This window comes from Pollachius pollachius, assembly GCF_949987615.1.
Source record: "Pollachius pollachius genome assembly, chromosome: 20".
In the NCBI taxonomy this organism is placed as follows: domain Eukaryota; kingdom Metazoa; phylum Chordata; class Actinopteri; order Gadiformes; family Gadidae; genus Pollachius; species Pollachius pollachius.
Genome location: NC_136953.1, coordinates 5521624 through 5544561, shown reverse-complemented (window position 1 = coordinate 5544561; position 22938 = coordinate 5521624). Strand labels below are relative to the sequence as shown.

The following is a 22938-nucleotide window of genomic DNA, read 5'->3' as shown; positions in this document are numbered from 1 at the left end:
AGCAACATTCACTTATTCAGTGACACCTGGTGATCTTTATAGCCGTACAAATTAACATTTGGGCTATTATGCCAACCTCCCAAAACAAGTCTTGGCATAAAACAACCAGAAGTAAAAGCAAAACAGCACATTCGTAGCAAACCACCTCCTCCTTACCCTTTCAGACATAAGGTCTCTGTGGAAGTCGTGTGCTAGAACTTGACGATTGAGGATTGTACCCTACTGTTGTCAGACTGACATGCTAGGGGTCCGATTTTCTAGTACCTAATGTTGTTAGGACCTGCAGGTTAGGGTTATCTATGGTTGAGCTAGTACTCACTGTTGTTGGACTACCCCAAACTCTATCAGAGTAAATGTTGTTAAGACCTGGGGTTAGCCATGTTGTGCCCTAGAACTCACTGTTGTTAAGACCTGCGGGTCAGGGGATACTTATGACCTGCCCTAGTACTCACTGTTGTTGGACTTGAGGTCGCGGTGGATGACGGGCACGATGGCGTCGTTGTGCAGGTACAGCATGCCGCGGGCGATCTGCACCGCCCAGTTCACCAGCACCAGCGGCGGGATGCGGCGCCCGGCCAGCGCACGGCTCAGCGGGCCCCCGGACGCGTACTCCATGATGAGGCACAGATTGGGCTCGCGTAGGCACACGCCCTTCAGCGCGATGATGTTGGGGTGCGTGAACATGGCGAACAGACGTGCCTCCTGGCACACGTTCTGCGCCGTCACGCTGATGTCCTCGTCGGGGTCCTGCCTCGCTGCCTTCACCGCCACCAGCTCGCCACGCCACATGCCCCGGTACACCTTCCCGAAGCCGCCCACCCCGATCACCTCCTTCAGCGTCAGCTCCCGGAAGTCCACCGCCTTGGGCTCGAAGGCGCCCACCACGGCCGGCGCCAGCTCCCCCACCACCACGCCGCCGGCCGGCAGGGCGCCGAAGCCGCAGCCGTTGGGCTTGAAGGAGCCGTAGTTGGACGGGAAGATGCCCACCTTGTTGTTGACCTTGCCCGCCCACCAGCCCTCGTCGCCGGAGATCTCCGAGTCCAGCGACAGCACCTCCACCAGGTCGCCCTTGCGCAGGGTGAGCTCATCCTTGCAGGACGCCTCGTAGTCGAACAGGGCCGTCCACACCGGGTTGGAGAAGTTGCCCTTCTGCGACTGGTCCAGGTTCTTCCAGTTGGACAGCGTGAACATGCTCTTCAGCGGCTCCATGAGGCCCTCCGCCAGATGTTTTGACTGGGTCTGAGTCTGTGGCCCGGGGCGTCGAAGATAAAGTACAAAAGAGTACTCTGTGTTGCGCCGCACTCCGGTTCCCGACTTTCTTGTTGGCTCATCAGGGACCAGCGGACTGCTTTTGAATACCCTGCCAGAGTAGTAGGCTACAGAGGGTTCATGGAATAAGACAATAGCAAGCGTCTTTCATTCGGGCCAACGTTGACAGCCTGAGTGTCTGTCTAAATTAGCCATCGTCCCACAAAACAATTAATGTCAAGGATTCTGCCAAGGGGGTTTAAGGGCTCAATGTCCCCATTGAATTCCTCTCTCTTCAAACTAATGGGATGGGGACTTCCCCAATGTATAGTTTGAACACAATATGCAGCCTACATAGTCACCTTACCTTCAATAGATAAGCTCCACTTATTCCTTCATTTGAATGGAGGGGACCAATATATCACCTCCAGCTAAATGACAACCTCCACTGGGAAACGTTCACATTATCAATCCAAGCGTATTGTTTCAAGTGCATTTAGCTGTCCGTGGTGGTTGAACGGTCTGTATTTTTAGCCATTAAGTGCACTGAGCAGCACAGGAAGTGCCAAGAAGTGGAGAAGAATAGCAGGAAAGGAGGCATTCAAGCTCTACGAAGCCGAGGTTCCACGACAAGCCTTCGGACCTCGCCAATTCCCCCGTGAAGCACTACAGCACCTCGGACAACAGGGTCGGCTCTTCTGGTCGCGTCCTCTCAACACGTTCACCCGTATCCATTATGTGATCGTCCGCAGCATCCAACACTTCACAATAATACGCATAACGAAGATACACGTTTAGAGAGAGCGATACAATACCAGTGCGGACATCGCAACTATTCCGAGATTTGGCCGCAGGCAGGAAGGAGAAATCCAACACTTGTTCAGAATACTTTCCAGAATGAAACTTATGATACAACTTATTCTTCTGGGTCCAAGGCGCGACGAAAGTTCAGTGGCGTGAACGGTGGCGTTTGTTGTTGTTGTTATTATTGTCGATAACCGAGAAGCACAACGTTATATAGGCCATAGCGTTACTTATGTGGTGTTCCTCCTTCCCCGGTGGTGTGTGCTGGCCAGCCACTCGGACCGCTCTCCGTATGCCTGCAGTCGCTACGGAGGGGTGGGGTTTGTGCAACTTTTTTCTTCCCAACAGGAAAAGAATCAGATGACAAACTAAACACAACTAATGGCGCTCTGGCGGAGAGAGGAGGGAGATGTTTTTTTTTAGTAATATGAAAACATTCAAAATAACTAATCATAATAAAAAATAATAAAGATGTATAAAGTAAAAAATATGCAATTACAAAGTCACAAATAATGAAATCAGAATCTCTTTATTGTCATTGCACAAAGTGCAACGAAATTGGGGTAGAGGCTCTCAAAATAATGAATACAAAATGCTAATCAAAATACTATCAAACAAATAATGATACACCACATAAACAATAATAATATAATACTGATGAAGTAATAAGTCCATTCAGTTATTTAAGTTTATATAAATATTTGAATGTTAAAGTTGTATTTTGTATAAATATGGTTTAAATGACGGACAATCAAAAGACTATGACCTAAATCCACTTCCAAAAGCCACAGATATTAATCTAGAAAAATTCTCAATGTTCACATTCCAAACTTGCCTACCTGACACCACATGAATGTGTCTTATAAGGTATCCAAACAAAGGTTCTGACGTTTCTGTTATGTCCTCAAACATTCCCATGATGGCTTTTTTTCGGGGGTCCGGCTTTGGCCTCGGCTGCTGTGTGTGTGTGTGTGTGTGTGTGTGTGTGTGTGTGTGTGTGTGTGTGTGTGTGTGTGTGCGTGCGTGTGCGTGTGCGCGCGTGCGTGTGTGTGTGTTAGAGCGAGAGGGTGGAGGGTTGTTTCCTGTCTGTAAACTCTTTGATGCCGCCACGCCTTCCTCGTGCAGACCCGTCGGTCGACCGAGGTCGGTGGACGTGTAAACTCCATCGCAGCCCGCCTAGCTAGTCCGCTGAATCATCGCTTGTGCAGGAAGGATGCAGTTGTTTTTGTGGCCAGAGCAGAGAGACTGTGGGTGTGTGGGGGAAATGTGTGTGTGTGTGTGAGAGAGAGAGAGAGAGAGAGAGAGAGAGAGAGAGAGAGAGAGAGAGAGAGAGAGATGCTGCGCTACCAAACCCAAATGTGGGGTTGGGTAGATGGGGGTTGGGGGGGGGGGGGGGGGGGGGGGGGGCGTTCTTCTCTGGATCTACCTGCTACCAGTCAGTGACCCGGGCGCTCCGACACAACTATTGATGGGCGGTTTGTTCGGGGCCCACATCCTGGTGACACGGTGCGATGGGCTCGTTTGTTTACATATTGGATCTTTGGAACCAGGGGCGTAGGAAGGACTTTAACATTGGGGGGGACACATATCGGAAACCTGACAGATCCGGTATAATTTTTAGGTGGGACAAATGCGCCTGTCTCCGATATTGGAGGGGACACGTCCCCTCCGTCCCCCCCGGTTCCTACGCCCTTGCTTGGAACTATTCAGACTAAAGATGATGGGTGGCAACTAAGGACTGTGGAAAAGGAAGTGCATGCATTACATACTCAGATGTTCGCTATATAACTCTTCGATACATATTTGGCCTGTTAAGCCCTTTGAGACTGTATTGGTGATTAAGGGCTATACAAATCAAATTGAATTGAATTTCTTTGGTTCATCTCGGGAACATGAATATCACGCTATTCATCAGTTCCAAATCGAAATTAAAGTCAGAATTATTTATCAAACAAAAAGGCATCCACTCATTTTCGTATTTTTCTTAGTTGAATCCCAAACTTTATTTCACCCATACAAAATGAAAAGAATGTTAAAAGCTTTATAAGACAGTATCAATTTTCCACTGTCCACTTTTATTCTTTTAATACCATTTAATGTTTAGTCGTACAAATAAATGGGAGCCCTAATGCATTCAATTCAATTTAAAAAAACAACTAAAAAGACAAAAAACAATGAATACAGAGAAATGTATTTAAAAAGAAAGAAAAAACACGTTCAGGAACCCAAATACCTTAAAAGAAAATAAACACGAAAAGGTAAATAATCGGGGGCGGGACTTTGAAGAAAATGTCGGGAGAAAGTAAAGTACAACTTTAAAAACAAAGTAATGATTTGAGACTCACACACGTCAGGTATTTTACCTGACGTGGTATGGCCAGTGGTAGACCTCTCTAGTCTCAAATGTTGGGGGAGATAAACGATACGATTCAATGGAATAACGGTCATCACTAACAGACATTAAAAAAGAAAGGAAAAAAGAAAGAAAAACCTAAAATCTTCATAAAATCGGGATTTAAAATGGGGGATTGGGGGGGGGGGGGGGGTGGTTAGACCAGCAGCAAGTGACACAACAAAGCCTGAAAAGGAGTTTGGTTTCCATAGTTTTCAGTTGATAACGATTAACGGCACACTGACCTAGTCTAGCACTCCCTTATGAACTGCTCTACTCTTGGCTAGCGCTCCTAATTTTTTTTTGCACTACACCGTCAATGAACAGTATCAATACTGTCCGGTTCTAAGGCTTCGACTGCTAATAATAGATTCTTCATCATCATGATCATTTGGGGAACCGACCTGAGGGCTTGAGTGAAGCAGAGGACCGATGCGCTCCAATGTAAAGAGAACAGAGAAATGCGAGTGGGCAAACCAAAATGGAGGAGAAAAAAATATATATATATATTTGAGTGTAAAGGAGGAGGGTTGAGTCCAAATCAGAATAACGGGCATCTTAATAAGACAGTCGAGTTCATCTCTACAAAGAAAAAAAAAAAGGTTTTTCCTATTTTTGGTCTCCTGAAATGAGAAATTAAAAAAAAATCACAATGAACACACGACACCGGTATCGGGGGGTGGTGGTCGCTCAGCCAGTGTGGGATCTTTTCTGTTTCTTCAGAAGAGAGGAAGAGAGGGGGCTGCGATCCAAAACCTCCCCCCCCCCCCCCTTTTCTTCCGAGCAGCTTTGAACGGACCAACTTAAGAGTGAAAATAAAAAAGGGGGATAAAAGCAGAGAGAAAGTGTGCGCATGTTTTTGATTGGTGTATACAAAGGGAGGGGGGGGGGGGGGGGGGGGGGGGGAGGCTAAGAGTCATAGTCTTCATCGTCGTCGTCATCCTCTGCTTCTTTGTGCGGCACGCTGGTGGGCGGGGCAGGGGGCGTGGCTCCCACCATGGAGGGGTGGGGGGCGAAGGAGCCCGGGGGCATGGTACCCGGCGGGGGCCCGTCTGGCATCGAAGGTGCCGGGGCCACGGCCGCCATGTTGGCCATGTGCAGGTACTGGGGCGGGGCGTCCGGGCTGGGGAGGGAACAGGGATGTTTACGTTGACATTTCTTATACGTTACATGTCTTGTTTTTGTTTAACTGCTTTAGCAGCGTCAATGTTTGTCTCCCGTGCCAATAAAGCTCTTTTGAATTGAAAAGTGCGCCACAAATGCGCCCAATGAGCCACTTTCTTAAAAAAAAACTAGACATTACTGAAAGTAAACTGTGGCTCAATGGATCTTGCCTGCCTGGTAACGATACCGAAAAAAAATCTTAAAATTGCAGACATCTTATCGCAGCCATTCTGTGCGGGGGTACCTGTGAAAGCGCGACGCCATGTTTGTGCTTGACTGGGATCCGTCCTCCTCCTCCCCTTCCGTCTCACTGTCCTCCGAGTCGTCCTGTAACCATGGCAACGGAGGCACACAATCCATTCGACGGTTAGTACAGTTCAATCTTTCCCACCGCTCACCCATGCACAGGGTTCCTCCAGTCACGTGTGGGATGGACACACTCATGAAGGGATGTTCATCCATTCATCCCATTTTACTCCATTCATCCGGTTTCCACACACACACACACACACACACACACACACAGTTCAGCCATTCATTTATTAGGACCAGTTGGATCATCCTTCCAGGCCCTGCGATGACCGACCTCCTGCTCCGACTCTGTGCCCGACAGCTTCTTCTCCTTGCCCTTGGAGCTGGCTCCTCCTCCGTTCTTTCGCCCGGAGCCCGGCTTGCGGCCCCTGCAGGAAGGGAGAGGGGGAGCGGGGACAATGCATTGATGAGGAGGTGAGGGTGATTCTGATAGGTCCAGTTCACCGATAGCCAGGCTTGCTTCCAGGTTTTTGAAGTAGGGGTGGCATGTCGCAAATTCATTCTACTAACCTGTAGGCATCCTTGAGCAAAATGGCCCCCAGTGTAAGTCCCTTTGGATTAATCAGTTTATCTCTTATTGAAACGGTTATTTACATGAAATGGTGAATAGACCAACTGATGCACAGCAGCGGACCTGACCGTAGTTACTGGCTGGGGTGAAGAGCGCTGCTGAGAATTGTGAACCCGATTAAACTAAATTATAAAATGAGTTATTAGATGTTTTTGAGGAGGATAAACTTTGTTTAAAGCTGCACTTCAATGGGGGCAGCCATGTGTAAACACCTCTGTGTTTCTACAGTAGCCCAGAACAGATAAAGAAAGAACTTTTTTTTTTTTATAACAGAAGTCCCACACTTGACCTTTAGCACAAGGCTTATGGTCCAATCATTAAATATATACTTTTATCAATAGTGCATGGCGGGCTTTCGGGATTTATAAATTCAGCAGAAATGCTTCTTTCAAAGAGAGGGAAAGGGGCTTATCCTACAAGTAGACATCAAGTCTGCTCAGACAACCATGAGTTTCTTCCAAAAATATATAGCACGAAGCCACAGCTTCCTGCAGAAAACAAGGTCAAACAAACATTCATTCTTTCAGGAACCCAGAGTTGGTTACACATCAAATACAGTTTAATGGTGGTGGCCATTAGAACGGCCACGGTGCGTGCTCCGCTGCACGTGTGCGTGTGCGTGTGTGTGTGAGTGTGTGTGTGTGTGTGTGTGTGTGTGTGTGTGTGTGTGTGTGTGTGTGTGTGTGTGTGTGTGTGTGTGTGTGTGTGTGTGTGTGTGTGTGTGTGTGTGTGTGTGTGTGTGCTACCTGCGGGGGACTTTGTCTGCTCCCGCTCCACTCTCTGTGTGGTTCTCCTCCCCCTCCCCCTGCATGTCGGGGACCGCAGCCACCAGGTCCTTCAGGAAGTCAAACTGCTGCTCCAGCTCAATGCACTGCTTACTGGGAACCAGGACACCAACACCGGCACACACGCAAAAGAAAGTTTAGCATCCAGCAGACACTTTGACCCAATTCAACTAAAGGTCGAGGCAAAACAAATGCAACACTCTACTCCATCCAGCCTCAATAATAACCGATATGAATCGACCATGAAGGTTTTACCACTACAAACGTTCTGAATTATGTTTCAAAATAAAGAACTTGCCCTCAAGACAGTAGATCGGTTCTTCAAAAAGTGGATGAACTTAATCATTGAATTATATTAACACTGCAAATGATCACAAACTCATAAAAGGCATTTATATATTCCAGTCACTCAGTCATCTCACTCATCCCCTCATCCTTACAGATGTGACGTGGTCATGGTCTTTGCGTTCCGTGACTGGGTGACGTGACAGGCTTTAGTGAGGAGCGACTCCAGGAAAAGCTCCAGAGCTCTGGCTGATGGCATGAATCAAGGGGACCTAAGCGTTCTGCTGTACTGTGTTAACAATATCATAAGATACCCGAGACACATGTGTTTACGTCCCATCATGAAATTTGAATACAAAGAATAGTAATCATTCGCTCTCTACAGTCATCGTTTTAATGTTATATTGTGATGTACACACAAAAAGGATACAGATTATTACAGGTACGGCTGCAGCAACTTTTCCTATTTCTTCATCGGTCTGCATGATCTTCTTAATTCTCGCCTGCAGGCAAAGAAGTCCATCATCAACAAGTCGAGTTAGCAGCCATGTCAGTTTGTGTTTATAGACAGCCAGGTGTTTTGATGGCTTCACAGGAGGGATTCTAGCTAGAGTCTCTGAATCCATGTGGTGACTTCCGTAGTTTCTACATATATGCCACGACACACTTCTATGGACTATAATATTGTAATGATAACAGTTTATATTAAAATCAGCTACCTAACATCAAGCTAAAAACAACGTTATTTACCCAGGGCTCTTCCACCCTTACTACAACTTATGTCAATAAACAATGAGTAAAACGCCCCTTAAACAGTAGACATCTCCATACACAAACAACACGTCTTGGGAACTCTTATTTTAATGAGCCAATGGTTAACTATAGCTTGGTTACACCCGTTAGCATGCCGTCTACAAAGATGGATAGAGACACAGAGAGACATAGAGATAGAGAGACAAGTAAAAGATAAACAGACGGATAGACTGACAGACAGATAGATAGATCGACAGACTTCACAGGCCGGATAATAACACAGATTCAAAGGTAGCAGGCTAGCATGCTAACACTCTAGCTCCACATTTACACACCGCGACACCACTTGTAGACTTACCGGGGGGAACCTGGCGTTGTACTTCTTCTTCTTACTGGGCATTATGCTTCGATTGACACGGAGAAGTCAACTTAAAAACAAATATATAGTGTTTAAACCGCCTCACGCCAGCTAGCGGTAGCTACCTGGCTAGCCCAATCCAGTACGTCGTCGTCACTCGTCCCCCTCCTCAGCGTTGCGTCCACAATTAGTTCCGCCCGCCTGTAACAATTTGGTTCCGGCCACTTGGAGGACATTGGTTCCGCAGGTCAGAAAGACATTCGTTCCGCTCGCCAGAAGTCGCGGAAATGGTTTCGCCCTAGTCCTAGGCACAGAAAACGGAACCAAAACTCACTGATCGGATCGTTGCCTTGAGTTCAGACTACTTTTGTAAGCGTTTTAAAGTTGTTTTAAATTCATATTAACAAGCATTGCGTAGATGTGTGTGCTAGCTTGCTAACTTAGTTAACAGCCAGACGTTTTTTCGGGGGGGGGGGATAAGTATTGTTCGAGTGTATTTGGTTTTAAATTTGTAGAGATTTTCTTTGTTCTAGTTTCCAATGCCCGATCCACTTTATTAATATTGATATTCGGTTCGCTCTTTGTTACTACTAATAAGTAACTGCGTGCTTCGTTGCAGCAGTCTGCAGGCCAAAGTAGCCCCGAATGCAAGTTAGACCGTTGCGATAACTATCTCGTTTTATGGTGCAGTGCAATTACTCTGTGGGAAATAGAGCAATATTGTGTATTTGGCTCCAGCAATATAAGTGAATACCAATTCCCTTATTATTTGATTAATTCTATGTTACACATGCAAAAAAAAAAACACTGAATAGCTGCATCCACCATTCTATATATATATATATTTTTTTAAATAAATAAAATAAATTAAAAGTAAAGTTAACCTCCCACAGAAGAAACTCCCCCATAACAGCACGATGGAGGGGGAGGATGTACTGCCCGTGGCGGCTGTAGAGAGTGCGCCTGCAATCCCGGACCCCGAGGGCTTCGCCGCCGAGGGCTTCGCCGCCGAGGCCATGGCAGCCGACCTGGACCCCTGGATCGTGTTCGACTCCCGCAAGACCCCCAAGGCCGAGTTCGAAGACTGGCTGGAGAGCAACCGCCCCTCGCAGGTCTCCCGCTACGGGGACGAAGATGCCGGCAAGGGCCCCGTGGGCTGGATCGCCGTCATGGGGCCAGAACACTTCCCCGACAACGCGGACGTGGTGGGCCTCCAGGAGAGCTGGGACAAGCTGCTGGCCAGCGGGCGGCCCATCAACTTCCAGACGGTGAAGGAGCTGGCGCTGAACCACGGCGTCCTCTCGGGCAAGTGGCTGATGCACCTGGAGGCCGGCTTCAAGCTGGAACAGGCCTGGGAGTGCGTGGCCCGGGCGACCCTCGACGGCAAGATGTGGCAGGTGAAGGTGAGCCCCAACAACCCGCACTCCGACAGCAAGCAGGTGATCTGCGTCTACAACCACAACTTCACCGACGAGGTGGAGGTGATGCGGCTGGACACCGCCATCCGCTCCACGGGCATCAAGTGCTTGCTGTCGTACAAGCCTGACGTGTACAGCTACCTGGGCATCTACCGCAACAACCGCTGGAGGCTCTGCCCCACCATCTACGAGAGCAAGTTCAACCTGGAGTGTGTGCCGCGACGCTCGCTCATCATAAACAAAGTCACCAATCTGGAGGTGACGTGATGGGGGGGAGGAGGAGGAGGAGGGAGGGCAGGGGTTTGTGGGGAAGGGTGAAGCACCGTTGGACGTGGACGAGAAAGTTATGAAGTGTTGGGCAATGTCCATTTCCTCAATGTTTACATTTGGATATTTTGTTACATTTAAAACAGGACGGAGATATTTTGGAGGGGAAATTCTTATTTTCTACAGAAATGTTTGAAGGAAATACATGAATCGCAAGAATTTATTTCTGTTATGATGGATGCAGTTTGGCATCCTTTCTACATAATGCCAACTTGAGAATACCGACCCATGCTGTACGTGATTAGGTTTACGAATAAAAAAAAAAAAAGTTTAAACTGCTTGCTTTTATTTATACAAAATATGACCCTTTTACATTAATCTCTTTTCAACGAGGCAGGTGTTCTGAGCGACAGGCAGGCTACAGCTACTGCTAAGAGAATGTGATGCAGAAGTGAGGCTGAATTAGTAGCGACGGGACAACTTAAAAAGGATTGTCAAACACATACGTGGACATACATCAAAAATGTAAAGCTAACACCGTTAACTGAATTCATTAATACAGGCATTTTGTGTGGTGTGTGTACAGATGGAATTATTTACAAAAATGGACATTCATCCTTGTCCAATGTCCCTGCATTTCCCTCTGAGTATCTCAACCACGTTAAAAATGAGGACATGCAATAAAGAAATGACTTTAACGGCCCACATTTAAAAATGTATACTATAGTACATACATGTGCCTATGGGATTCACTGTATCCAGGAGCTTGTGCAGTTTCTACCTACATTTAGAAAATATCAACCACAGCAATTAGGCCCATTTTTGGTTAACATAGGCGTTCACCTAAATAGATAACCGTATTACATTTATATCCACCAGAGCTAATCAAGGTGGTAAGAATAAAATGATAAAATACAGAATATTGCAAAATCAATGAATCTTGATTATAACCAGTTATTCTTTTCCGATTGCCGAAACCTCTTATTTACGATTACAAAAGTGTCTACGGCGCATCAGTCCATCCGGTCGGCCCCTACTCCCGACCCGGAGCGGCCATGTTTGTTGACATTCAGTCTTGCCGAACATTTTCCAAAGTGTACTCTCTGTGGTTTGCGTCTTCATTAACCCGCCGCGTGTGGTTTCGGCCGCTCGCGTACCAAAAGAAGACATGGTAAAAGAACGTGATTGGACGACGCCGCTGTCACTCCTTCAGGAGGGACATCAAGCGCTCCTCGTCGGCCGACGTCAGCATGTCGAAGTCCTCCAGCAGCATGGGGGTGTGGCAGGCCGGGCCCGGGGAGCCGGGCATCATGCCCTCGCTCTGCAGCAGGTTGACAATGCTGTTGGGGTAGTTCATCCACGTGCACCCGGGCATGGCGCCGGGGTCCGTGGGGGTCTGGCTGCTGCTGGGGCTGCTGCTGGTGTTCAGGGAGGAGGAGGAGGAGGCGGAGGAAGAGGAGGGGCCGGCGGGCTGCAGGTGCTGCTGCTGGTGTTGTTGTTGTTGTTGTTGTTGTTGTTGTTGTTGCTGTTGTTGTTGGGGCAGGGCGGGGTGGGCCCCACCGATGCCCCCCTCAGCCTGAAGCTTCTGGCTCAGCAGCTCCTCGAAGTCGTCCATGATGCCGTCCAGGACGCTCCCGTTGAAGCTCGGGAACTCTGGGAGGTCCTCCACCCGGAACTGGGAGGAGGAGCAGGGGGCGGGCTGCTGCTGCTGCTGCGAGGAGGAAGAGGAGGAGGTGGAGGAGGAGGAGGAGGAGGGCGCGGCGGCTATGCCCTCGTGGGCGGCGGCGGCGCCCACGGAGATGGTGGAGAAGGTGGGGTAGGACATGTCCACCAGGTCAGAGAGGTTGACGGTGGAGAACTCTGTGTTGGCGGCGGTGGAGAAGGGGGAGGCCTGGCACGGGGCGGGGCTGGTGGTGTACGAGGGCAGCAGCGTGAGGGGGACCTTGGGCAGGGGGGCCGTGTTCCACAGCTGGTTGACGGAGGCGACGGAGGGGGCAGGGGCCGGGGCCGGGGAGGAGTCCACCTTGGAGGGGACGCAGAAGAGCTGTCCTGGCTGGATGTAGGAGAAGGAGGAGGAATGCTGCAGCTGCAGCTGCTGCAGCTGCTGCAGCTGCGGGGGCTTGGCAACTCCGACGATGGGACGGACCACAGGGTTCATGCCTGGGGGGTGGATGAGGAGAACACAACGCCACATTATAACCATTGGTTGTTGGGTAGCACTAGAGCAAACACGACTTACATGTGAGCACGAGAACAAAACGGAAACATAATAGAAGTTTGAGTAGCAACGAAGGAAACCCGAGCTTCTTAAAAAAACAACTGGACAGAGTACCAAATCGCCATGGTAGCATTAGGTGGGTCATTGGCTTATTTCTTGGAGCACATGAAGACCAGAGACAGTTCAACACCTTTGGCATTTTGCTTTCTCTGTTTCCAACAAAGTATGACACCTCCTCACACCCCTTTAGCTCTTATTGACCATCGTGAGTCCTTCTCTCACTCCCCTGACACAGGCCCTCAGACCCACCTGAAGCTGCGGCTATCGCGGGCGCTTTGGCCTGGACCGGTCTCCTCGGCGCAGCGATCTGCCGTCTCTCCTGGGGATTGGAGACTGGAGAAACAAACGAGGTTGGATGAGGGAATATATTCACTTGCCGTTTTTTTTCACCTGGGCCACACATACCTTCAGTGGTACGCAAGGGTACTGCAGGTGTTATAAAATGATTTTACTCTTGAAGCAGACGTTTACAATAATATAAATAATAATTTAGAAAATTGAAAATAAATATATTATCAATATCTTTCAGTAAATATAGAATTAGGGCTTGTTTTTACTCTTTAAAATATTTTTGCTTTGTGCATTCCATCATGTTTTCCATGGTAATGTTTTCCACTGATGTTTTGTGTTCGCTTATAGAACGGTGCTGACTTTTCTTTCCACCTTTTCCCCCTGGCCACGGCCTTCTTGCAGTCATAACTTGGTATATAGGGGGCGCTGGCACCCTCAGCTCAGCCATCTCATGTGTGCACATGAGGTCCAAATCTTTGACTCAAGTCAAAGGTTTGGACCGCTGTCCTAAAGTAAACAAAGACAACATACCAATGGGCATTATCTTCAAGCTCTGGAGAATTTCTCCCGTGCGTTTCCTCTTCTCCATCAGCCGGTACTCATCTGGAGAACAAGTAAGGCATTTTAATAAGTAACACATTTTATAAAGGATCCCTTAGAATGTATTCAGCACCAACAACAAATCCAAAACCCAACGTGAAGATCCTACAAAAACCTTTGTCACATCCTCATTACTTATGCATATATCGTCATACAGGGGTCATGGAGGGTTAGGGCAAGGTGGAGGCTTGACCGGGTGGCCAGAGGTCAGAGGTCAGCGGGGTCTTACCGGGGTCAACGGGGAGGTACTGGAAGTCCATGGGCTCGCTGACCTCGCGGTCCGAGGGCCGGCGGAGCTGCATCTTGACGAGGACGGGCCCGCCTGGGTTGGCGTCATGGTAGGCGGGCGTGCGGAACACGATGGCCACCTGCCGGTGGACGTCGGCCTGCGAGAAGCTGCCCTTGCCCTCCCACGAGTCCTTGAAGAAGCGCACCTCGATGTCCTCTGGGGAGAGGAAGGAATTCGTTCTGTGATTTGAAGTGACTGTGCAAGGTCTGAGGTTCCAGGCTAGCTAGCTCTGCTCCTCACCCCTTCTTCATCCTTCCTCTCCAAGCTTTGCTAAAACAATGTTACACTCGCTCTCTCTACGCTGCTGTGGTGCCGGGGAAGTAACCCTAGACCCCCGTAGCGTTAAAGTTAGCGTCCACATGACAGAATGGGTTTTAGAGCATGTTTCAAACTGAAGAACGTTGCATATTTTACGTTTAATAGTGTCAACGTCAGTAAATCCATCCATTACTTATTCATTACGCATTTGAATCGTCACTGGGCTAGAACATATTTGTCCGCATAAGTCAACTTCCTCTGTTCTTCTTAAAGGGTTTATGGTGTGTCTGCGTTTGATTCCCCCCAATTATTTTTTTTTTCTGCTTTCGAATGGCCGCTAAGAAGCGACTTCCTCTTCCCATTGTCTGGTCACTTCCTAAAAGCCTAGGTAAACACAATCTGCCAAAGAAGGCAGAGTGTCAAGTGGTGTGAAATCAAATCAGTCTCGTGATTGGCTGGAGTATTGGAGTTGACCAAGGTTCTGCGTTCAATCCCCCCAGTCTAACCACGAGTTGAGCTAGGATCTGGGTTCAATCCCCCCCAGTCTAACCACGAGTTGAGCTAGGTTCTGGGTTCAATCCCCCCAGTCTAACCACGAGGTCTCCACGGTTGCGGCCTCACCTTTCTGCACTTTGTCACACAGCAGGAAGATCTCATCTCCTCCCTTGCAGCTCCCAGAGTGCTTGTTAACCCTGCAGATCTTCAGCTCTGCTGTGTTGGGGGCACCTGAGAGAGAGAGAGAGAGAGAGAGAGAGAGAGAGAGAGAGAGAGAGAGAGAGAGAGAGAGAGAGAGAGAGAGAGAGAGAGAGAGAGAGAGAGAGAGAGAGAGAGAGAGAGAGAGAGAGAGAGAGAGCGCGAGAGAGAGAGCGAGCGAGCGAGAGAGAGAGAGAGAGAGAGAGAGAGAGAGAGGAGAGAGAGAGAGAGAGAGAGAGAGAGAGCGAGAGAGAGAGAGAGAGAGAGAGAGAGAGACGTTTCAGTAGGTGCTTGTTGTGTGGGTGTGTGGATGTAACTGTTTGTCTGTGGGCATTCAAGAGTGTCTGTTGGTTGAGACTATGTGTACTTTCACTCTCCTGAGGTGTGTTTGCGAGTTTCAGTGGCCTCTGTGCTTCAATGTGTGCGTATGCATGTTTGTGTCTAAAGGCATTCAAGCGTTGGTGGGGGTGTAGATTATGCGTGTACTTTAAGTTTCCAAGTGTGTGTGTGTGTGTGTGCATGTCTGTGCATGTGATTTTCAGTTTCCATGCTGTGTGTTTGTGTGTGTTTTAGGGCAGAGAGTGTGTGTGGGTGTAGTCTACATCTGTACTCTGCTTATCCTTATGTGTGTGCAAGTTTCAGTTTCCACATTGTGTTTGTGTGAGCACATTTACAGTTTCTTCTCATGAGGGTGCATGTGTGAGTGTGAGAGTGTGAGTGTGTGAGTGTGAGTGTGAGTGTGAGTGTGTGTGAGTGTGTGTGTGCTCACGGTTGTCATAGATGGGCTGTGAGACGACGGGCTGGAGGCTCAGCGTCTCCCCGGTGGGCAGGGTGACCGTGGCCTGGACACACAGACGCACCGCGTTCAGGTCAAATTCCTCCTCCCACACCTGAGCCTCCGGAACTGCAGGGGGAGACACACACACAAACGTGTCGGACGTCGCTCCCTTGATCCCGGGTCCCCTTTCGACACTGACGCGTGGTGCACTGAGTGGTTCTGTATCAGTGGTTCCCACCGTTGGACCACTCTCGCTGACCACCTCATACGCAAACAGTAAACAGAAGGCAATACACATGCAGCGGCTGAAGAAGGAGTGCCAATGCCACCTTTATGCACAAGTAGTCCTGCCAAGAAGGTCGTGGCCAGTGGGAAGCATTTGGAAGATAAAGTCAGCAATGCAGTGCTAATGTCCAAATCACCACAAAACATAAAATCGAAAACATTACAATAACATGCACATTGCGACACATTTTTTTAGATATAATAGCCAGCCGTAATATTTTCATAATACATTTATTTCAATGATCAATATTCTTTTTTTTGTACTGTTGTAAACAGTCTATTCCAGGATCAAAACACCACATACCACCTGCAGTACCGTCCCATCTAAATAAGGTTGAAAAACACTTCCCTATATGGTGCACTATTCAGGGCCTCACCATTTTCAATGGCTGTTCGCAGAGTCCACACATCTGGTTCCCCTATATTATGCACTACATACCCCACTGCCCTTCACTATCACTTCCCATGATGCACAGTGGTTTCCATCCTCCTTGGATTCAAAATCGCCACATCAGGTGACATCTCACGCGTGTCGCAATGTTGAAGCGACCGATACAAGGGCGATAAATTTTCCGGCTCATTTGACTTTCCAGATCATTAGTGTCCAAAATCACACCCTAGTAGGGAACTAGAGTGATCATGTTCAGTAGTTTCCGGGGGATTGAGGAATGAGCGAAACCAGTGGCTGCTTTCAGACCAGCCACAGAGACGGAAAACAGGCCCCACCACAACTGGGTGTGTCCTGAGTTCAGGTTTGCCAAATTTTACGGTAATCATCATATCCTTCCGCCAAAACCACAGCGGAAATCCCTTTTGTTTGCAATAACAAGGCTGTCGGTAAGCAGCGACGAGGAAAAGGCGAAAATAGGTTAATTGGGGGAAATAACATTTGGGGACACGTTCCCAGCGGCCTCTTTAGTGGGACATTTTGGAAAAGTGACAGCCAAGTATGTTTTGAACGTTGTGCAATGCCACCCAGGTCATCGTGTCCCTTAATCACACCTCAACCCAGCAGATTTAATCTGTTATTAAACAACATCTTTGACGTCACCCTCACTATCCATAAATGTTCAAGATAAGATGGTCTTTATCAATCCCACACCGGAAATCAGAGTGTCACAGCAGAAGGAAATTACAGTGATAAGCTTTTAAAATGAATGTAAGTAACTTATTTAACAAGAAAAATAAAGCTACATTTCTATGACCCCTTGTCACACTGAATGGTTTCCGTTGATTCAATATCGACAGCACGATTTGACTGTTCTCAGCGCCTAACGTCCGCTCAGTAAAGGGAATGAATCAGATAAGGAATTAGATAATGCATGCGAGCGCTTACTGTTGTAGGGGTTATTGTTGGTCTGTAGCCTGCAAGTGATGGCCTCCGTCACATCTTTCTTCTTCACACACTGAATGCCCAGGTTCTGAAAACTGAAACCATAGAACACAAAACAAAATGGCGGTCAGGCAACAATAACTTAACCATGAAATCACGGGCAATTTAGTGCCAAGGTACCGAGACCAATTCCTTGTAAGTAAATTATTTGTGTCAACATAATATAAAAGACATTGGTTAACGGGGACCTTTAGTGTCACACCACAATTTTGTAGATGACTACAGGTGATTCCCCACTTTGTTCCCCACTTTGTTTGTTTGCGGTTGACTGACACACATTTTAAAAGGGCCCTTATTTTCTTTTCAAAATCGACCCACTAGTGACATCACAAGTGGATGGTCAGGCCATCAGCAGGCCTACCGGTTGGTACAGTCCGACGACAGGCCTACCGGTTGGTACAGTCCGACGGCAGGCCTACCGGTTGGTACAGTCCGACGGCAGGCCTGCCGGTTGGTACAGTCCGACGGCAGGCCTACCGGTTGGTACAGTCCGACGGCAGGCCTACCGGTTGGTACAGTCCGACGGCAGGCCTACCGGTTGGCACAGTCTGACAGTAGGGTGAGGTGGCCCGTTTGTGATGTCACTAGTGGCTACCCCAGCCTGTGTGAGCGTTCCCCGCCCTACCTGTGGACGCTCCTGGCCCCCCCGCCCTACCTGTGGACGCGCCTGGCCTGCAGGTCCGCCTCGTAGTAGCCGTGCTTGCAGTCCTTTCCCACCAGCTCGTGGGGGTGGGGCTTGTGCGGCGCATTCTTTGTTACCAGGGAGATGCGGACACGCAGCGGCCCGCTGTAGTTATTCACCTGCCACACACACACACACACACACACACACACACACACACACACACACACTTGTAATTTAACCTAACATTCAACAATGAAACTTGTGCCAAAAAAACAACAGACAACCACGCAAACTTCATGATATCTTATAAAGCTTGTGTGGTTGTATGTTGTTGTTGTTGTTTTGGTTTCCGGTTGCCATGCTTGTTGTTTGTTCAAAGAACGGAAGTCACAAGGTTTTGCTTGGCTGACGATTATCAAACAGCTCATCATCGGTTGCGTCACAAAAGACAATTAAAACTATTAATAGAGGGAAGCTAAGCAGTAAGTAAAAGTAAAAAGGAGTACAGTAAAATCAAACCCAGATATCCACAACCCACACCAAACAGGGTGGGTGTTAGGCTCCATTCTGTTTTTGATGCTGAAAATAACCTAAGATGAATCCCGGAGTCAGAGTATTGCATTACGAAAAATCTTTTTAAAATAAAATGAAAAAAGGATATGAACATAATGAACCCCAGATTATGCATTTTCTAGGACCTCAACACCAAGCACATTTCTCAGCTATAACCAAACCCAGATGCAGGTGGGAAAGAAAACTTAAATCATAAATCTGCCACCATCACAGCCTGGGGGTTTGGACTTCCAGAAGACTATGAGGACCTAACAGAGCTCGCCTAGACTCCCGCGACCATCCAGATCGTATACATTCAGAATGAATATCAGCCTGCCTTCGGCCTCGGCAGCAACTCATTCTACTCTCTTTGCGCTTGTCGAATACGGTCGGAAGTGAAGTAAAAATTGTGGGAGGGTGGGTGGATGACAGCTGGTTTAAGCAGCCTCACCTGGCCCCGAGTCAGACTGATCAGACTCTGGGGCTGCGTCAGATGAAACCGTTTTAGATTGCACCTTCGATTGCATTCTGAAACCCTGCAGACCTCTCCTTGCTTTGTTTTGATCTAAATATCTCCCTTTTAATTGCGTATATTATGTTTTTACATTTTCAATTTTACTGGGGGGGGGGGGGGGGGGGGGGGGCTTACCCTGATGGCGGGGTGCGTCTTGGTGGTGTCGTTGGTCTTCTCCCCGGGGATGCTCCCGGCGGACCGCCCCTCACACTTGTAGCGGAAGCGCATGCCCCTCGCCTTGGGCTGTTCGATGATCTCCAGGTAGGGCTTACCTGGGGTCAGGGGTCAGGGTTAGGCTGGGGGGGGGGGGTCTTCAGATAAGATTGAGCCAACGTTATGCAGAATCTACGTCAGCCCCAGTTAGGGCGAAGTTGCACCAAAGATACACCAAAGCTACGTCAGAGATACGTTAAAATGGGTCCAGTCAAGAGAGAGGGGGTGGAAGAGATGGTGAGATGAAGAAAGTGATGATGAGGGTGAAAGAGGGAAGGATGTTGATTGCAGAGTAGTGGTGGGCAACCACAGGGTACCTCATGACTCGAGAAACATGGCCCACGATTCTGATAATATCGCGATGCAGCCATTCTGCGACAAGAGGTATATTGTTGGACAATCCTATAACGATGCATCACGATATGTCCAACTATTAATACAAAATGGATGTGAAAAGGTAAGGTGCTGGATTTCTGTCTTTATTCATGGTGCAAACAGCGTTTTTCCGTTACTCGTCTAGTAAGTTAACTTCCGTTCAAGTTTCCCTCTTTCGTGTGTCGAGCGCCACCTCGAGCAGAAATTAGGCAGTGACAACGGGGGCAGGGAAATCTAGAGCGCCTTATTGGATGATTCAAAAATCGATATTTGGCGCCGGCATATCGATTCTCACATCGCACGAAAAGGGTGACGATATAGCGCGGTATCGATATTTTGTCCCAACCCTATTTCAGAGGGAGAGTAAGAGGTGTTCAGATTGCGGAAAAGAGAGCGAGAGAGAGTTACGACAGAGAGAACAAGAGTGAGCGGGGGGTTCCTCACTACTGCTCTCTCCGACACAAAGAGAATGAGACGGAGACAAAGACGGAGCGAGACCGAGCCAGACAGGGAGAGATCGAGATTTTCCAAGAGTTGGACCTGACCTGTGATTGCACGTGACTCAGTCGGTTAATGGATCCTACTTTTGTACATCAAGCTCCGTTTGTTTGTTTTTTGTTAGCGGATGTGCTGAGAGTCAAACAAATTCTGCTTCGTCATGTTTATTTATATATTAAAATTTGAACTCACTCCAGTGCAAATCATCGCAATGCATCCTTTCCGCACTCCAGACAGTAGGTGACAAGGATGCCAAACATGTGCGCGAGTGTGTGCGCGAGTGTGTGTGCGAGTGTGTGTGCGAGTGTGTGTGCCACATTCCAGAAATCCTTGACAGCAAAGAGGATCTTTGTGGGGGAAAACTCTGTAATTTATTATCAATGCTGGAATTCATTAATTCACCAAATATCTCACTATTCATTTATCAGACTGACCCACAAAAAAAGAAACACGACATAACTATGAAATGTTGTCATCTATCCAGAAGCATCTGACTCATTCGGTTACAGTGTAGTCAGGACAATAAAAAATACACTGGCAGGAGAATGTCACTATTTGCACGAAAGCTTACCCTTCTTGGAAATAGGACACAATATTGCTCTATACAAGTAGCAGATATTATGAAAACATTTTCTGGAACAAATTGGTCTTACTTGGTTGTTGGTTGTTCATCGGAGACGGCTGACCCCAACCATACACCGCTGGGGAGAGAGGGACAAAGTATGAATAAAATAAATATGTTTAAGTAATGTAGATTCTACATTACACATTCAATAACCACTTTTTTATGTTAGTCACGAACAGGGATATTACAAACTGTTTTTATTGTAGTTCCTTTTAAATTGTTGCTTGTTTTTTTGCGCAATAAGTCGTTTGGTGTCTTTAAAATACCTGCAGTAATATAATGGATTAATCATGGTTTTCCTTTCCAAGTAAAAATGCCCCTAGTTTGCTGCAAAAATGTGATTTGGTTTCAGATCATTATCAAAAACCATACTTTAATCTTTTCCAGACAAAAGTAACAAAAAGACCTCACCAGGATTGTCGGTGATCACTCTGATGACTCAAAATATTTGACAGACACTAAACGAGTCATCGGAAAAAAACAAGTGACATATGAACACAACAATAGTCATACATCTGGCTGGGACAAAATAAAAACTGGTATTGAGTCTTGAGTGACATGACACTAGACCAAACATCGGATATCTGATGCTCTCCAAGCTCTGACACAGCCCTCCTCTCATCTCTGATATTAGTTTGCTCTCGTTTTGGTCGTGCTCTCGTTTAGGCCCTCATTAAGGTTGAAAAGGGAGGGCAGAAATCGAGCCTTAGCCGTCCCATACACACATACTTTCTCCTCAAATTCAATGAAATACTAAGAATAAGAGGCAGGGATAATGGCAGGCTGGAAAACAAAACAAAGGGTGTAATCATATTGGGGTCACCTCCCCTTTATTTAGGAAAAACGATCCAGTACCCCATTGTACTTCCCGTGTATGTGAGGGTGCTCCCGACTGGTTAAAGTTACACTCTATGTCTGTGTGTGTGGGTGTGTTGGTGTGGATGTATCTGGCCAACTATCCTCTTAAAAGGTACCCTTGTTGGCTGAATATAAAAACCTCAGGCAAGTTTTCCAATTCAATCAAAAAACAATTCACTTCCAAGTTATAACATGCCGGTCTCCTTGTATCTTTTAAGTATTTGTTCATTCATATTAATAAACAGAATAAAGGCGATGTTATTGGCATAGTACAATCCGAATAAATCAAAACCAAACGCAGATACATAGCCATTTGCTTGTATGTGGCTATAGTCTGATGTGTCACTGCACCTGAAAACAGTTAACAGTTTGCCTAACCTGTCAGTAAATACAGATTCAAACACCATCTCTACATCTATAAAGACGCATTTAAACACAACTTATAAGAGGGATATGAGATATTAACATAGAGAGAATAAAGATTTTGTTTGCAGAACCATAATTACATTCTCAGGCCTCGGCATTAAATATAGGCCGTATTAACACTTATAGGGGCGCAAAACGGATGTTTGGAATTTGGAGCCAGATTGTGGTGTTTTGTTTATATATTGGCCTTCTTGTGAGGCAATAGCAGCAGAATAGGCGCGTGTTAGTCCCAAGCCACGCAGGCCTGCCCAGTCCGCCTCTGCCTGTTCAGCAAAGTACCCCGGACAGGTGTCACGGCGCAGTCACTGCTAACTTACGGCAACAACCGATAGTGAACCGTCGTTGATTTTGACCAATTTTTTGTTCAACACATAAACGCAAACTTCCGACTGTGTGTCAAGGAGGTAGAAGCCCGAGAAGTGATCTCCATTTGAGACGGACTCCTCCTGCGCCACTTAGCACAAAGCCAACGGGGGCTTCCCTTCATCTCGGTCTTGTTTCGCGCAAATAAGCGTTCACCAAACATGCCCAAACTCTTCATGCAACAGCGCGTTATGTCCACCTACCGTCCGTGATCATAGCTCAGCTCCGTGTGAATCCTATCCCAGGAGAATCAGTGAATCAATCGATCGACTGTCGTTTTGGGGTATATAGGTGATGTAACCACTGCAGCTACATTCACACGCACACTCGCATACACACAAAAACAAGTTTCCACAGAGTTCTTTGACAGTGGCTTTTTTTCTGAAGCCTCCTTGCCTTCACTTCGGACGAGACGAGCGCAACAAGTTAACCACCGCCCACCAGTGTTGCCAGATTGGGACATATTTCCAGCACAATCTGGCTAAAGCGCGCTGCAGCCAGGATTGCCAGATTGTGCAGGAAATATGTCCCAATCTGGCAACCCTGCTGCCCAACCTCGCTCTCTCTCACTTTGCGGAAATACCCCTATTATGACGCACTTTAAAGGAGCAGAGAAATAAAAGTCATGTTTGGGGAGAGGCTACCGACAGCACTAACCCTACCCAAT

General features: G+C 47.5%; 4 protein-coding genes across 4 annotated transcripts in view; 1 reads left to right on the top strand and 3 right to left on the bottom strand.

Annotated features, from left to right (window-relative positions):
- The window catches only part of LOC307091102 (mitogen-activated protein kinase kinase kinase 11), a 39707-nt gene extending 37381 nt beyond the window's left edge, over window positions 1–2326 (bottom strand). The window contains exon 1 of the mRNA XM_079757975.1: window positions 453–2326. Within this exon, the coding sequence (XP_079614101.1) occupies window positions 453–1209 (757 nt within the window). The 5' untranslated portion in view covers window positions 1210–2326. The remainder of the gene's footprint in view (window positions 1–452) is intronic.
- Window positions 2327–4036: 1710 nt separating this feature from the next.
- Window positions 4037–8832, bottom strand: drap1 (DR1-associated protein 1 (negative cofactor 2 alpha)). The gene is made up of 7 exons (XM_079757795.1): window positions 8673–8832; window positions 7992–8064; window positions 7717–7810; window positions 7238–7369; window positions 6195–6288; window positions 5853–5935; window positions 4037–5567 (listed from the first exon to the last, which is right to left on the bottom strand). Exons 1-7 carry the CDS (start codon window positions 8712–8714, stop codon window positions 5354–5356), a joined length of 732 nt encoding a protein of 243 aa, XP_079613921.1. The 5' UTR covers window positions 8715–8832; the 3' UTR covers window positions 4037–5353.
- A 73-nt stretch (window positions 8833–8905) lies between these two features.
- On the top strand, window positions 8906–10385 carry cUnh11orf68 (chromosome Un C11orf68 homolog). The gene is made up of 2 exons (XM_079757846.1): window positions 8906–9041; window positions 9566–10385. Exon 2 carries the CDS (start codon window positions 9590–9592, stop codon window positions 10355–10357), a length of 768 nt encoding a protein of 255 aa, XP_079613972.1. The 5' UTR covers window positions 8906–9041; window positions 9566–9589; the 3' UTR covers window positions 10358–10385.
- Window positions 10386–10408: 23 nt separating this feature from the next.
- On the bottom strand, window positions 10409–22672 carry rela (v-rel avian reticuloendotheliosis viral oncogene homolog A). Its single transcript, XM_079757845.1, has 11 exons — window positions 22475–22672; window positions 20653–20700; window positions 19049–19185; window positions 17878–18023; window positions 17166–17257; window positions 15536–15670; window positions 14695–14799; window positions 13756–13971; window positions 13458–13529; window positions 12885–12968; window positions 10409–12517 (listed from the first exon to the last, which is right to left on the bottom strand). The coding sequence occupies exons 1-11, from the start codon at window positions 22485–22487 to the stop codon at window positions 11559–11561; spliced, it is 2007 nt and encodes a 668-aa protein (XP_079613971.1). The 5' UTR covers window positions 22488–22672; the 3' UTR covers window positions 10409–11558.
- Between the last annotated feature and the right edge of the window lie 266 nt (window positions 22673–22938).